The 14,610-nt window shown below is 46.9% G+C and overlaps 1 protein-coding gene across 5 annotated transcripts in view; it reads right to left on the reverse strand.

The window, feature by feature from the left end:
- The window catches only part of gpat2 (glycerol-3-phosphate acyltransferase 2, mitochondrial), a 155,835-nt gene that overhangs the window by 19,124 nt on the left and 122,101 nt on the right, over positions 1 to 14,610 (reverse strand). For 3 of the 5 annotated variants that reach the window (XM_035991290.1, XM_035991289.1, XM_031305271.2), the window contains exons 4-10: positions 11,679 to 11,789; positions 11,510 to 11,580; positions 11,289 to 11,399; positions 10,750 to 10,872; positions 10,110 to 10,209; positions 3,379 to 3,512; positions 3,037 to 3,136 (exon numbers count right to left, since the gene is read on the reverse strand). In XM_035991290.1, the coding sequence (XP_035847183.1) occupies positions 3,037 to 3,136; positions 3,379 to 3,512; positions 10,110 to 10,209; positions 10,750 to 10,872; positions 11,289 to 11,399; positions 11,510 to 11,580; positions 11,679 to 11,789 (750 nt within the window). The remainder of the gene's footprint in view (positions 1 to 3,036; positions 3,137 to 3,378; positions 3,513 to 10,109; positions 10,210 to 10,749; positions 10,873 to 11,288; positions 11,400 to 11,509; positions 11,581 to 11,678; positions 11,790 to 14,610) is intronic. The other 2 variants (XM_035991292.1, XM_031305274.2) reach the window with 1 other exon arrangement.

The following is a 14,610-nucleotide window of genomic DNA, read 5'->3' on the forward strand; positions in this document are numbered from 1 at the left end:
CTACCCACAATCAAATTAACCACCATTCTTCTCCTTTCTACGCCCTCTTCTCATTTGTCACTCCAGCCAACTCCAAATCTGCAATCTCTATAGCAAAACTCAAGCCCCATGGTAATTTTGAAAATGAATAGAGTGTGAGAGAGTGGGATGAAGCTGGGGAACAAGGGAGAGGGGGGGAAAGACAGGTAGGATTCTGATTGAGGAGTGGACTGTGATAACACTCCACTGTGGAGTGCAACGAAAAGTGTGTATGTGAGTGAGTATGAATTGTACCAAATGCACAAACGCTAAACAGCCAAATTACAAGGACAGGTATCTTTCGCTTACCCTGCAATTTTATATAATTAACTGATGTCTGTGAAGGTTTTTTCAGCAAAATGCATTAGCAACATGTTTTCTGATACGTGGCGCAGTGCTTTGTTCCCATCTACTAGTAAACAGACTGTATTTGGGTTCACATTCACAGCTAATGAGAACTGCTCCAATTGTCAGGCTGCAAAGGTTTGTACCAAGAGGGTGTTTTTATGGTTGGTGCCTCTGGGAAAAGGGTACATGAAACCTGAATTTGCTTTTGACTGTTGAAGGGGTAATTTGCATGTGTAAACGGTTGTTGAAAGTCTTCGTGGCTTAAAATTGTGGTAGTTACTGTACTTAACCAATGCCACTTAAGTACATGTTATTTTGAAACAGAAAGTCCATCTTTGGGTAGTTGTCGGTGGGAAGAAGTGGGAATCACTGACCACAAGCTTCAATCGTGGCTATTGGCTAAATTAGCTTCATGTAGCTTCTCCGAGTGAGTCTTTGGGTGGAAGCAGCTCAGTCCGTAGGGACTTGGCTTGGGAACAGGAGGGTCGCCGGTTCAAGTCCCTGTACGTACCAAGTACAGTGGTGGACTGGTAGCTGGAGAGGTGCCAGTACTGGTAACTGGATAGGTGGCCACTTTGGTCCAGACTGAAATAATCTCAGCAACTATTGGATAGTTTGCCATGGCATTTGGTACAACTATTAAAGTTCTCCTTTAATGGTCCCCAGAGGATGAATACTACTGTACTTTAGCCTGCCTCTGTTAGTTATGCTATTATAGTTCTAGACTACGGGGTAAGTTCCTTCCTTCCTGTGACACACTGAGCTGCTCTCTCCTCTCTTTCCATTTGTGCGCTCCAGAAATGCTTGTTACTAACCTAACCTAGCATTTCTAGCAGTCCTTATGTTTCTTTTCCCGCCCAGAATATTCCCTTGGATTAGGGTGGCACCACGATCTTGGTTGGAGCTGTCACTGTGGTCCAACGCTCTGCAATGCCCTGCAGTGTCCTGCGATGCTCTGCAGTGTCCGGCTGCATCCTGCCAAGTGTCTGCGTCTTGCTACGCCTGCCCATGCTGTGCTGTGCCATGCTACATCCTGTAACGCCCTTCAGTGCCCTGTTATGACATGAACTACTACGACTACCATTTGTAGTCATTGTTCCATTATCTTTGTGACTATTATTGCCACTGTTCAGCACATTCCCAAGCGGCATCGTCAGACACCGCCTACCAAGAGCCTGGGTCTGGCCGAGGTTTCTTCCTAAAAGGGAGTTTTTCCTCGCCACTGTCGCATTAGCCACTGATAATGCTTGCTCTTGGGGGAATTACTGGAATTGTTGAATTTGTAAATTATAGAGTGTGGTCTAGACCTACTCTATCTGTAAAGTGTCTCGAGATAACTCTTGTTATGATTTGATACTATAAATAAAATTGAATTGAATTGAATTACTGACTTTGGTGATCCTCTGAACATTAATCCAGTGCCACCATGAGGTTGACATTTGATTTTTCACAGTAGAAAGTGCTGCTATACTCTATTACAATCAGTCCCTGGCTGCAACGGACGGTACAGAGACAGCAAGAGTGGAACACAGATGCGGAAAAGCTGACCAATCAGAGCAGACTGGGCTTTTTTGGCAGTGTATGGTTGCCATGGTGTTCCCGGCTCGAGGTGCGTGAGCCATAAAATGACGTCACCACATCTGTCGTTTCCAGCGCGAAGGCTCCACACCTCTGAATTTTTGTAACTCAGCGTGTGCTGCGCTTTCATTGAACATGGTCGGCTGGGAAGACTGGCCGAGCAGGTTCGCCTCTACAAACATCTGCATGATTCTTCATGTACAGACCACAGGGAGTCACACGTCATATGTGGTCAGAGAGACATCACACTGGGAAAAGAAGAGGCATTTTGCTGGAAAGTGTAGAAAAACATGAGAGATAATTTTGTCAAAGCTAAAATAAATCCTCATGGAAAGATCTTAACAGTGTTAGAGACACAGACAGTAATTTCGATTTGGAGATAAAAGACAGTCACATAATTAGAGTAGATAAATGTTTGGCAGTACGTCTGTGTTTATCATAAATGTGTTTACTACTGTTGCCAAGCAGCCTGCTTTCCTTTACTTCCGCTCTCTACTTCTTCTCTACTACTTCTTGCTTATTTATAGATTTTTTTGTAAAATACTCGCTTTACGGAGAATACTGTAATGAACAATGTGTTGAGCATAAATGACTCCGTGCATGCTCGTAACGTGCGCCATCTACAGAGACCTGCGGCGCATGGTGTCACACGAGTTTAACTGAAGCTTTAAAGAGACTAAAACACTAAAACAGAACGTCTCACACAGAGGGTGAATACAGATACAAAAGGCAAGGGCAGTATGAGAAAAATAAAGTGTGATCATGTTCTAGTAAAAACACAAAATACAAGTATGAACCTGAAAATTAGCATAATAGGTCTCCTTTAAGCATTCTAATGTTAGCATTCAGCTCACAGCACTGCTGTGCCTAAGAACCAGCCTCGCAGAGCCGCTAGCATGGCTGTAGACTCTTAATCTTGTTAAAACAATGATGACCTATTGTCCAGACCCCAGTGAAGAGCAAACCTTTATGTGTCGGTGTTCATTGCTGACTAAAGTTAATTTCTCCTTCAAACATAATAGAACTACAATCACCACAATGATTGCCATATCCTACCTCATCTTAAAACCCATCAACACACATCAGACTTACGGAGGTCATTACAGGATTGTACAGACTGTCCATCTCAGCATCCTGCTCGGTCACAGCAGAAGTTGGCAGGAGGACCACACCTACTTTCTTCAAGATTGATCTATAGGATAAATAAAGGATACTGTATCTCAGACATATCTAGGTTAATTTAAGGAGCTTGAAGTGATGACGTGTCTTCACGCTGTTTAAATTTACTGACCTAAATATGGTGCTGTGAATTAAAGTGATAAATTCAGCATTTGATGTCGGGCAAAAAGGGTGTCTGCAGGCATTATTTGTGGGGGAATGCTCTGTATGTTTACTTCTATGCTTTTATGTAGGTTTGTGTGTGTAGGACTATACCTTATGGAGGAGCTGGTAATGTGGAGGGGACAAACAGTGTATGGGACCCTCAGGTTGTGAGAGAAGAGCACCAGGGGGATGAGAGCACAGTCCACGATGCTCTGACGCACATGCACATACACCAGCAGAGATCCCTGAATTACAGAACAGAAGCAGCTTTAGATAAACTAAAGATCCTTCACATGGTCATTCATTAAGGCAAACAATGGTGGACTGTGCAGAGGTGGCACACGGATTACCAGAGTGTTGCTGTGGCTTCATATTTAATCAATTTTATTTTCCACAAGCTTCAGATAGTATCAGGAAAATAGAATGTCAATAAAGTATATTGATGATTTAAAACCAGCAGGGATAAAAAAATTGGACAACCTTATGATTTTTTTACACTTAAATAGTTAAGATGCAGGCAGAGATTAAGGTTATACGTGGGGAGTATGTTTAAGTGAGAGCATACCAAGGTCCGCAACAGCTCTATTATTCTGTAGCGTATGTGGCCCTTTATCTTTTGAGTAGCATTTGTTTGTTTGTTTGTTTCATTACTGTGCAAACGTGAAAACGAAGAGCTGCAATTGCAAACTCAATTATAAAGCCAGTGAAGTCAAAGCAGACAAATAAAACATGATTGTACTTTTGTGGATTTGATCGTGTCGCGACAGTAAAAAAGTTATAAGGTCCCACATCTATGATTCCGTGATAAAAACATGTTAATTAGTTTTTGTGTTCATCATCTTTTGTCTTTCTGGCAAACCTATCCTAAAAATCTCAAAAGACTTGGTTACTGGTTTATCAGTTTATAATGACATTATGAATTTTTTTTTTCGATCATTTTTTTTAATCAGTACACAGCAAATGAAACCGATAGATGAAGACGTAAGTTATGGTGAGACCGTCACATAGAAAAGTCCTTCGTTATACTAATTTATGTGTGAAATAAATGTGAGATTACAAAGTGAAAATATAGATCGGATTATACATTTGAGAGGAAATTGAGACAAACTGGATAAATCAAGAACGATAGTTACGTTATTGTAACTCCAGATTCTATGAGTATAGGCGTAGCCCTCTAAGCCACACTATTGGGTTTATCCCTTCGCGCATGCGCAGTCGTGAAGATTTTCTTTCCCACCCTAGCGTGCCACTCGGGCTTCAACTACGTCCGCAAATACTGTATATAAACAGAGCGGACCCGTAGCTCTGCTCCCAACATAAGCTTTTTCTTCAGCTAAGGACCCCAGGCAGTGCACATGCAGTGGCACATATCATGATTGTAGGCGTGCATGGCAGTGAGAGAGTATGTGTGATAGCGACAAATATATATATACATATGTACATATATACATAGGCTACACATATATGTGGAACGCCGCTCTCCTCTCGGCACCCGGCCCACATACGACGGGGCATCATCCGTCGTTGAGTGAGGATAGAACCGAGTGAGTCAGAGAGGGCTCGGACATATCCCGCAAATAGAAACGGATGAAAGGGCATGGGGATGCCCAAGAGGCCGGCGCGCAGATGTCGGCTACTGACATGCCTCTGAACAGAGCTGTTGATGCCGATAGTGCCCTTGTAGAATGTGCCCGGATGCCCTGGGGGGGCTCCGCCCCCTCCGTGTAATAGGCCTGGGTGATAGCTTCACACAGCCAGTGAGACAGACGCTGTTTTGACAGGGCCGCTCCTTGGGAGTGTTCCCTATAGTGTACAAACAGCTGTTGTGTCCGCCTTATGTCCGCCGTGCGTAAAACGTACTGTGATAACGCACGCACCGGGCACAATCGGTGGGAAACCTCCTCAGGTCGTTGTAATGAGGCGGGGGGAAAAAAACCCTGGAGGGAAAAAAAAAACCCTCGACCGAAAGGAATTTGTTAAAATTTTCGGTGTGAAAGAAGGGTTAGGCTGTAGGGTGGCTGCGCTCCCGTCCCCTCTAATGGAGAGACAGGACGGTGAAACTGACAGCGCACATAAGTCGCTCATTCGCTTGGCTGACGTCAGGGCAAGGAGAAGCGCCATTTCTAGGAACAGCAACCTGAGAGAGGCTTGTGCCAAGGGCTCGAAAGGAGGCTTCCCCAGAGCTCGAAGCACCAGGGCCAGATCCCATTGGGGAGTGAGAGAGCGCACGGCGGGTTTTTGTCGTCTGACCCCTTTCAAAAAACGCTTTACTAGGGGGTGCGCAAAAACAGTTCTCTCTCCATAGCCTTCGTGGCAGGATGAAATGGCCGCTGCGTAGGCTTTGACTGTGGACGGAGCCAGGTCGTTATCTACCAATGTTTGGAGAGAAGTCAACACGAGAGGCAGGGGACACGATATAGGGTCTGTTTCCCTCTCCGTGCACCAGCGCTGGAAAGTGGCCCAACGCGCCGCGTAACACGCTGTTGTGGAGGGGGCTCTCGTGCTCTGAATAGTGCGCACCACGGCAGGAGGCAAGCCTAACCTCTGCAAGCGTTCCCGCTCAGCAGCCAGCCCCACAGTCGCTGGGTTATCACTGGGGGGGGGTGAGATATCGCGCCGTCCAGCTGTGACAGGGCATCCTCGCGCCACGGCAATTGCGAGGGGGGACCCGCCAGCAGCTGGACCAGTGTCGGGAACCAGGATGCGCTCGTGCGCTCCGGCGCCACCAAGATGACCGACAGATTCTCCTCCTGGATGTGTTCCAGGAGACGAGGAATCAGAGGGACCGGGGGAAAAGCATATAGGAGGGTTCTGGGCCAGGGGTGGTGGGAGAAAGCGTCCACGCTGAGGGGTGGATTGTCCCGTGCGCTCAAGCAAAACCACAGAGGGCACTGTGTGTTTTCTCGTGAGGCGAACAGATCCACCTCCGCTTTCCCGAACCTGCTCCACAGCTTCTGAACAATAGTGGGATTCAATTTCCACTCGTTGTGAGAGGGCCCTCCCCTCGACATTAGGTCTGCCGCCCGGTTTAGTATCCCGGGGATGTAGACAGCCTTGATGGACAGCAGGTGACTGTGTGCCCACAGCAGAAGGCTCCTGGCTATTTCCAATAGCCGGGCCGAACGTACGCCGCCCTGGCGATTTATGAACGCTGCTGCAGTAACATTGTCTGTCTGTATGACGACATGTCTCCCTGCTACCACCGGGGCAAAGTGTTTCAAAACCTTCAGCACCGTGGACAGCTCTAGACAAATTATGTGTATGGGGGGGGGTGGCCATTCTCCTCCCACCACCTGTGATTCGCACATTCCCCCCCAGCCAGTGAGGGACGCGTCCGTGTACACTGTCACGTATGACGTCACCTTGCCCAGGGGAACCCCAGCTGACAAGGTCCGGGGATTCCCCCAATATGACAGGTCCGACTGTAGGGAAGGAGGAATGATCAGCATTCGCCACTTGTGACGTATGGGGTCGAGACGCTGACGGAGGAACCACCTCTGGATTTTTCTCATGTGGAGAAGCCCCAGGGGGACCACCATGTAGCCCGCGGACATCATGCCCAGAAGGCGCATGACGGACAGCGCTGACACCTTGGGGGGGCAGTGAATCTCCTGTGTCTGGGAATGATTTGGATGTGAAAGTATGCGTCTTTCAGATCCACAGATGTAAATCATTCTTGGTGGCGCACACATTCCAACACATGTCTGATGGTCAGCATGTGGAATGGGCACTCCGTGACAGTAGCTCCCCTAGCTCTGTCATGGCATCTGGCTCTGCCTGGGATGACACGGTTGTCTCCAATACGCCCGCGAGGCGGGGGGGAGGTGAGCTGAAGTGTATAGCCCCGTGTTATCAGCTTTGACATCCATGAGTCCATGTGTGTCAGCCTGATCCATGCTGCGCTGTGCTCTGAGAGCAGGCGTGCACATGTCTGTGTGTTTGTTTACGGACATGGTCAGCAAGGAGCGCAGAGCCCATTCCGCCGCTGGGCGAGACGTGAGATTGTGACGCCCAGCCCATGGAGGGCTCTGACGAAAGGGCCGGTCACCGCCGTTGAGAGGCGGGAGCGGTCACCGGGTCATTGTCTTCCTCGTCCCGCTGGCATGGCCGGGGGGAGAGGGATGACTGAGCGGCACCGTTCATAGTGAATGAGCGTTCGCTCTCGCTGTCTGCATAGTGAGAGAGCGGTGGAGCTCCGCGTGCAGCGGTGGGCTGGTGTGCGCTTGTGTGGGGAACGACGTTGTCAGCGCACTGTTCAATGGGAACAGGGGCTGCTTGGCTGAGGGGAAACTGCTCTTTAGATGGGTGGGGGTGGCCCTTAAGGGCCGTTGTGTTTCCATCTCTCAACTGTATGTGGACAGACGTTTCCTGCGTCCCGACGCCGCTGTTTGTTGGGGGGCTCGGGGGTAGGTTAGACCAGGTGGGGGCCGCCTTCATGGTCCTCCGGCTCTGAGAGGCCTGCCGGTCATGTGGAGCCGGCAGTCGCTGCGGAGGGGGGCCGGGCGGAGGAGCGGAGCTTGAAGCCTGGGAAAACGCAGCCGCAGCAGAGGCTGTGGCGCGCTTCCTTTCATGCCGGTTGTCATGGCGAAGGCGCTGCTGTGGAGGAGCCGCCTTCTAAGAGCCGAGCATTCGAAATCGTTCCGCTTGGTGCAAATGGGACGTGGCTGTCTGTAGGCGGGGCCCAAATAGTCCATCAGGAGCTATGGGGCCGTACAGAAGCTTGCGTCTGATGTCAGTGGGTAGCTGTGTCATGTGGAGCCAGATGTTTCGCTGGCTCCACAGTCTGCCACGCCATGACTCTGGACAACGCCACCGTGGACGCCGTGGTCAGGGTGAGGATCGCGGTCATAGCTTTGCCAATCTCCGTGACTAGCTCCGGAGGAAGAGCTCCCGGAGTCGGCTAATGGCCATGGCGGAGGCGGCGGAGGCTAGCAAAGCTATATTGTTCTGTGCCACGAGATCCTGGGCCGCACACTGGTGTGACCGGTCAGTGACCTGAGCACATACCTGATCCATGGGGCGAAGGAGGCATAGGCTTCCGGTGGCCGAAAAAAAGTGGCCTTCGGAAGCAGGATGGACGCCAGACTCTGCTCCAGAGGGGGGACCGAAGGGAAGCCCGCTTCTGTGTCGCCTTGAACCCGGGTAAACGGGGCGTAGCGAAAGACGGGAGTCTTCAGTTTCCCGGGCTGGGAGAGCGCCTCTTCCACAAACGGCCGAAGCTCCGTGAAGCGCGGCCAGAGTGGGGCCCGTGAGGAGGGCGGCTCCTGAGCGTAAACATCCCCACTCAAGAGGCCGCGAGCGGGGGCTGGAAGCTCAGCCGGGAGCGCTATGCCTCTCTGGTCTGCCGCCTTTTGATGATCTCCGGCAGATCCAAAAGAGAGGGTGGAGCCGCCTGAGGCAGAGGGGAAGACCGCCGGAGCGGTGCCCTTGGCCATTCCGGAGATGGGGAGAGCCGCAATGGGAGGGCATCGATCCCCGTTTCGAGGTCCAGATCTCCCAGGGGGAGGAGGGACAGCCGGTGACGGAGGCGTTATCCAAGAGAATCGAGCCATCGGACTCGTGCTTGTCGATAAAGCCTTCCTCCGGCGGATCCAGGGTGTTGACGGATTGCCGTCTGTCTGCCCAGCTGCCATCCCCTTCCCCGCTAGCCTGACACTCCAGAAAAGCTTCCGCACGCCGATAAGCTCTTTAGATGGCAGGCGGATGCAGAACTGGCAGGAGGCGTCGGGGGTGAGAGCCTGACACTCCAGAAAGCTTCCGCCCGCCGGTTAAGTTCTTTAGATGGCAGGCGGATGCAGAACTGGCAAGAGGCGTAAGCGGCGCCAAGGCAGGTCTCACAGCGGGGATGGAGGTCCGGCGGCAGGATGCAGCCAGCCGGCAGGTGGGGCAGAGGTGAACACCGCTGGAAGTCGAGCTTGTCTTCATACTGCTAGCTTGAAGAAAAAGTGGAAGCAGAGCTACGGGTCCGCTCTGTTTATATACAGTATTTGCGGACGTAGTTGAAGCCCGAGCGGCACGCTAGGGCGGGAAAGAAAATCTTCACGACTGCGCATGCGCGAAGGGATAAACCCAATAGCGTGGCTTAGAGGGCGAAGCCTATACGAAATAGAACTAAACCTATTTTTTACAAGATCCCCTATCAACAGGTTTAAAAAATGCATTTGGATGAATTAAAAATAATCCAGAAGGCAGGACACTACTCACATGGTGTAAGAAACCTGAATATGTGTTGACAACCAGCTGACAACCATTGAAAACCATTAGCATTGCTGGAATAGTGCCCCGATGGTTTCACCATTATTTAAGTAATAGATCTAAGTGAGATCTAAACTAAAGACATAGTTCATTGGATTCATTAATGCCCATTTTCAACCTCTGCAACAGCAGCCTGACTTATTCACTTATATTTATTTAGTCAACCATGTAATTAGAATTGTTAAGTCTTCAGTAAAAACAGACAATAATTAAGTACAAGGCAAGTAAGAGCAACTTTAAAGTTTTAGGTATTTTTTTAAAGACTTTCAAAAGCAATTACATATTTGGATGTGAAAAATATTTTTTTTAACCTTGAAATGTTTGGTAGTGGATGTGTTAACAGAGGGCTGTAGCTGTTTACCATCTCATTTGATGGCTGAGCACATCCTAAGATTGGATGTTTTGGAGTCAAACCTCATAATATTGGTTTTGTAAATACAAAGTGTGCTTTCCATGTTTTGCAGGAAGAGTTGACACCCTTTGGGGTAGCACTTTAGGGTAGCACATTTTATCATCTGTGAATTAAAAAGTTAGATTTCATCTGCATATGTGTGTGTGTGTGTGTGTGTGTTTATAAATACTTGCACCTCTTGTGAGGCTCTGTGCAAAGCTGGCAGATGGTTCAGGTTAACTTGAATACTGCCAAACATGGAAGAAAGCATCTTCAGCATCACCCAGCTCAGGAATCTAGCCAGGAGATGATAGTGGGTAAAGAGATGCACAGAAGAAAAAAGAGGAGAAAAAGTGAATGACTGGAGATACGGAGGAGAGAGGGACAATGTGCACATGGTAATAATAGACAGATAGTGGTGAGGAAAGAAGAAATGCCTGCCAATAACGTGATGTCGCGCAAAAGGGAGCTTTAGCAAAGAAAGTGAGGATGGACTAAAGTGTGACAAAATGTAAATGAGATAGATGGGAGTGAGACAACATGGGGAGAAAAGGGATAAGGACGAGAAAGAAACTGATGACATAGGGAAGAAAGAAAGCGGAAAGCAATTAAGGGTGTGTAAGGGTGACAACTGTAGATAGAGATGATGACAGAGGCTGTAAATGAGGAAGGAAAGAGGAGAAATGTGACAGTACAGGGTAGATTTTGTAGAGAGATTATTAAGACTAAAAGAAGGCCTAAAAAGTTTCTTTAAAAAAAGACTATAGGCTCTTAAGACCTGACAGAGTGAACCGCCCCCTTTGCCCATCGACACGCGCACACACGCACACACACACCGTAAGAGGCCAGGCGATATGCAGGTGTTAATGAGGGGGAGGAATGGTGAGAGGTGGTTGAGCTGCCCTCGGCTGTCTCCCCCCTCAGGTGCTTTATGCTCTGCTTTGAGCACCTCCTTCACCCTTAAACACATGGTCACAGGACAGCAGGGTTAACACATCACAAAGCCTCTTTTGTGCTACATGCAGACAAACACCCGCCTTCTTGTAAGACAACAACAGTAAAGAGGTTACATAAAGGTTAAACTCAATTACACCGAAGGAGAGAAAACAACAGATACAAACTAAAAACTCTGCGACAGAGATAAGGGAAGTGACAACAGTCCTAAGTTATCCCATTTTCTTTCACTCTGCACAGACCCCATAATGGACTTCATTTTCTGTATCTTTGTTTGTGTCTTATCGCCTCTCCTTTCTCTTTCCCTCTCTCCAGAACTGCAAGGCCCGTTTCACTTTCTGTATCTCTGCCTATCATTTATTTACTCTCCTCTGGCATCGCTACTCCTCTCCTCCACCTCCTTCTCTCTCCTGTCAGGTACCTGTTGCTCTGACAGACTCTCTCCAGTCTGTTGCTAACAGGACTCGAGTAAACCTTGCACCCACTCACAAACAGCGCGCAGCACACCCTCCGCACCAGCCAGCCTCGATACCTACAGAACAAAACACACAATGCAGAGGCAGAAAATATGCATGGGTGAGTGCGTTGGGACTGGAACATTTTGTATGTTGTTTGCCTGAATACTGTAGATATTATCAATACCTGGTGTGTGTCTCATTGACACTCAGCAGGTTGTGAAAACCAAGTGAAGAGTTTTGTCCAAGCTTCTTGCGCTACACCATGACAGAAAAACACAGGTAAAGATCAACCCAGATCAAATTCATCGCATAAAAAGCTGAAAAATGCCATTTTAATGGGGGCAACTACTCACCAGACTGTCTGGGGTGCACTGGTGGCAGCACTGGCCAACAGTTGGTCTGAACTTGCCTAGACACGGAGGCACAGTCTTTAGATTTTTCTTGATCTTCAATTCCCATGACAACTGAGAAGGTAAAAAACACAAGTGAATTACAAAAACAAAGTGTCACATACACAGGGATTAAAGTGTTTATGTATTATTTTTTGGGGGCATTTTTAGGCTTTTATTTTCACAGGACAGATGAAGACATAAAAGGGGAGAGAGAGGGGGGAACGACATGCAGCAAAGGGCCACAGGTCGGAGCCGAACCCGTGGCCGCTGCGTCGAGGAGTAAACCTCTATATATGTGCGCCTGCACTACCAACTGAGCTAACCCGGCCACACAGTGAAGGTAGGCTTAATAACAAACACCTCTCTGTAAACTACATCATCCAGCCATATAGTCAAATCAACACCCTCACACTCTAAAACAGTTTCAACTGAACATTTTAACCTTAATGAAGGTAGAATTTATTTTGGGATTAGTGCGTGTGTCCATATCAGCCCAGTCTGATGGCAGTTCATGAAATGTTTACGTAATTCAATCTATTGATTCGTGAACAGGACACGATTATGTCGTTTTTTATGTGCAGTGATTACGAATTTTAATGTAATGTATTTAAATGGGAAGCATATTTCGTGATCACAACACGACAACGGTAGGGAGTAGTACGTAGTAGTTGGTCAGGGTGGTGGATGAGTCAAACAATACAGGACTTTCACCCAGGGATCGCGTCCAGCGTGTTGCAGTTCCTTTCCGCGTTATTCTCTTCCTAACCACAACCGTCCCGTTGTTGTCGGCGTGTCCTGCGTGTTACGGTTCCTTTCCCAGTTTTTCTTTTCCTAACCTCAACCGTCCCGTTGTTGTGGCGTTTCATGTCCCCGTTGTTGCGTGCCACAGAGACCGTCCATGCGCCCGGGGATCGCATCCCCGTGTGGCAGTCCGTCCTGTTGTTTTCGCCAGCGTGTGGCGTTTAATTTCCCCGTTGTGGCGTTTAATTTCCCCGTCGTTGCGTCCCCCAGAGCAGCCCAGTGTCGCAACTTGACAATGGTGATTTGTTTGATTTGTTTTAGTACAGTTCATACACCTAGGTTACACGTAAGCCTACAACTAACAGATTTGGTTGCTCGGTAATAGTACATGTTGGTATAATTGATAAAGCTAAAGTTATCAACATTCCATAGTAACGTTATGTCTTTATAACATTAAGCCGAAAGCATGATATAGCTCGGTAGCAAGGCCAACATAAAATGTTACTTCAAAAGAGAGTTTTACCCACCAACGTAAATTCATATATTGATGTAATACTACATCTTGTAATGTATTTCATAAATAAAATAGACATATTCAGGATTGGTTTTGAATTCTTTCAAATCCCGCACTTCTTTGACTGACTGACCAAGGTTGACTCGTGTTTTCACCCGTGCTTTATCACTGTCCCTTTTAGCTTTTTTTTTTTTGTTCTTCGGTCAATTCTTTATTTTTTCTCTTTGCTGATCCTGCCCCAGAATCAGCAATATCCACAAAATATAACGTCAAAAATAAAATTCTCTAAAGAAAAATCTACTCCTGCTTTCTTTTAACTGTAAATTTTTCTTTAGAGAATTTTATTTTTGACATTATATTTTGTGGTTATGGCTGATTCTGGGACACTACTCACTGGCTCTTCCGGCCTGGGTGATGTAGATTGTTTCATCTTATTACCAGGGGAATTTGAGTTGTTTTTTGTTTTGTTTTTACATGTAAACAAGTGCCTGTAAAAGTCTAATTAGGTCAACTGTTTTTCCATAGCTGAACAGTTGCCCATTCGTAAAATTAAGACAAATTTGCCTATTATTTCACTGCACAATTACATAGTCCTTGAGCTCATACAAAAATAAGCCATGCTTCCAAAATAAGGTCAGCGGTAGAATCTGATTACTGACCTGCTGCATTTATACACGGATGCACAGTACAGTGTTCTCCATTCTCTACCTGTGTAACCCGATATCTCCCAGTAACCTGGTCTCTTGTGTGCATGCACGCACGTACTGTCAAGCTGACAAACAAAATTACTGCCAAACGACTGTCAACGAGCTACATTTGATTTTACCAGTTCTTCAGAAATATCAGCACTGGTTAATTTAAAAAGAAAGAAAGAAATGGCCAGTTTAAATGATTTTATTCTTTGCTCTAGATTTCAAGATTTTGAGTTTGTTATGATTTCTGTGTTATTGTGATTGGGTTGACTTTGAATCCATCAGAGCATGTAACTTTCAGTGCTGTAAATATTAATACACGGCCCATATGCGATCCACTATCAGGCAGTCAGTGCACATCAGGCATAAACAGCTTATGCATTGAAGCACAGGCCAGACTGTGAACTGTATACTAATCAGACTTAAGGTCTCCTTAAGCTGGTCAGTTGTACAAATATTTGTGTTAGGCAACGATACCCATTAATTATCATGCAGTGTGCGTGGGCTGTTACTGTGCCTGGAATTAAGTGTTACTGTAGTTAGGGTTCAGACTGATTACAATGTTTAAGTGAAATGAGCTAATGATGCTCCTAAAATCAATGACACTTTATCCAGTTTGAATGATGATGATGGATTTCAGAATACAGAGCAGCTGACTCAGTCAGCACCTTGCCAAGAAAAGGTCAAATTAAAGACAAAACATTACAGTAATGACAAAGCTTGCATTGAACTATCAATAATTTAAATGGCCATACTAGTTCAGAGGAAAGGTATAAAGAAAAGGATAGAGGGTGTTGTATGATGTAAAACCCCTTGAGGGTAATTTGTGGTATTAGAATATATAAATAAAATTGACTTGAAGTATAAACAGTGTGTAGGCAATACATACACAGACATGAGACTGGTATCGATCTTTATTTTTAGCAAATACGCATATTTCCCAAAA

Source organism: Sander lucioperca, chromosome 2 (genome assembly GCF_008315115.2).
Source record: "Sander lucioperca isolate FBNREF2018 chromosome 2, SLUC_FBN_1.2, whole genome shotgun sequence".
NCBI lineage: Eukaryota > Metazoa > Chordata > Actinopteri > Perciformes > Percidae > Sander > Sander lucioperca.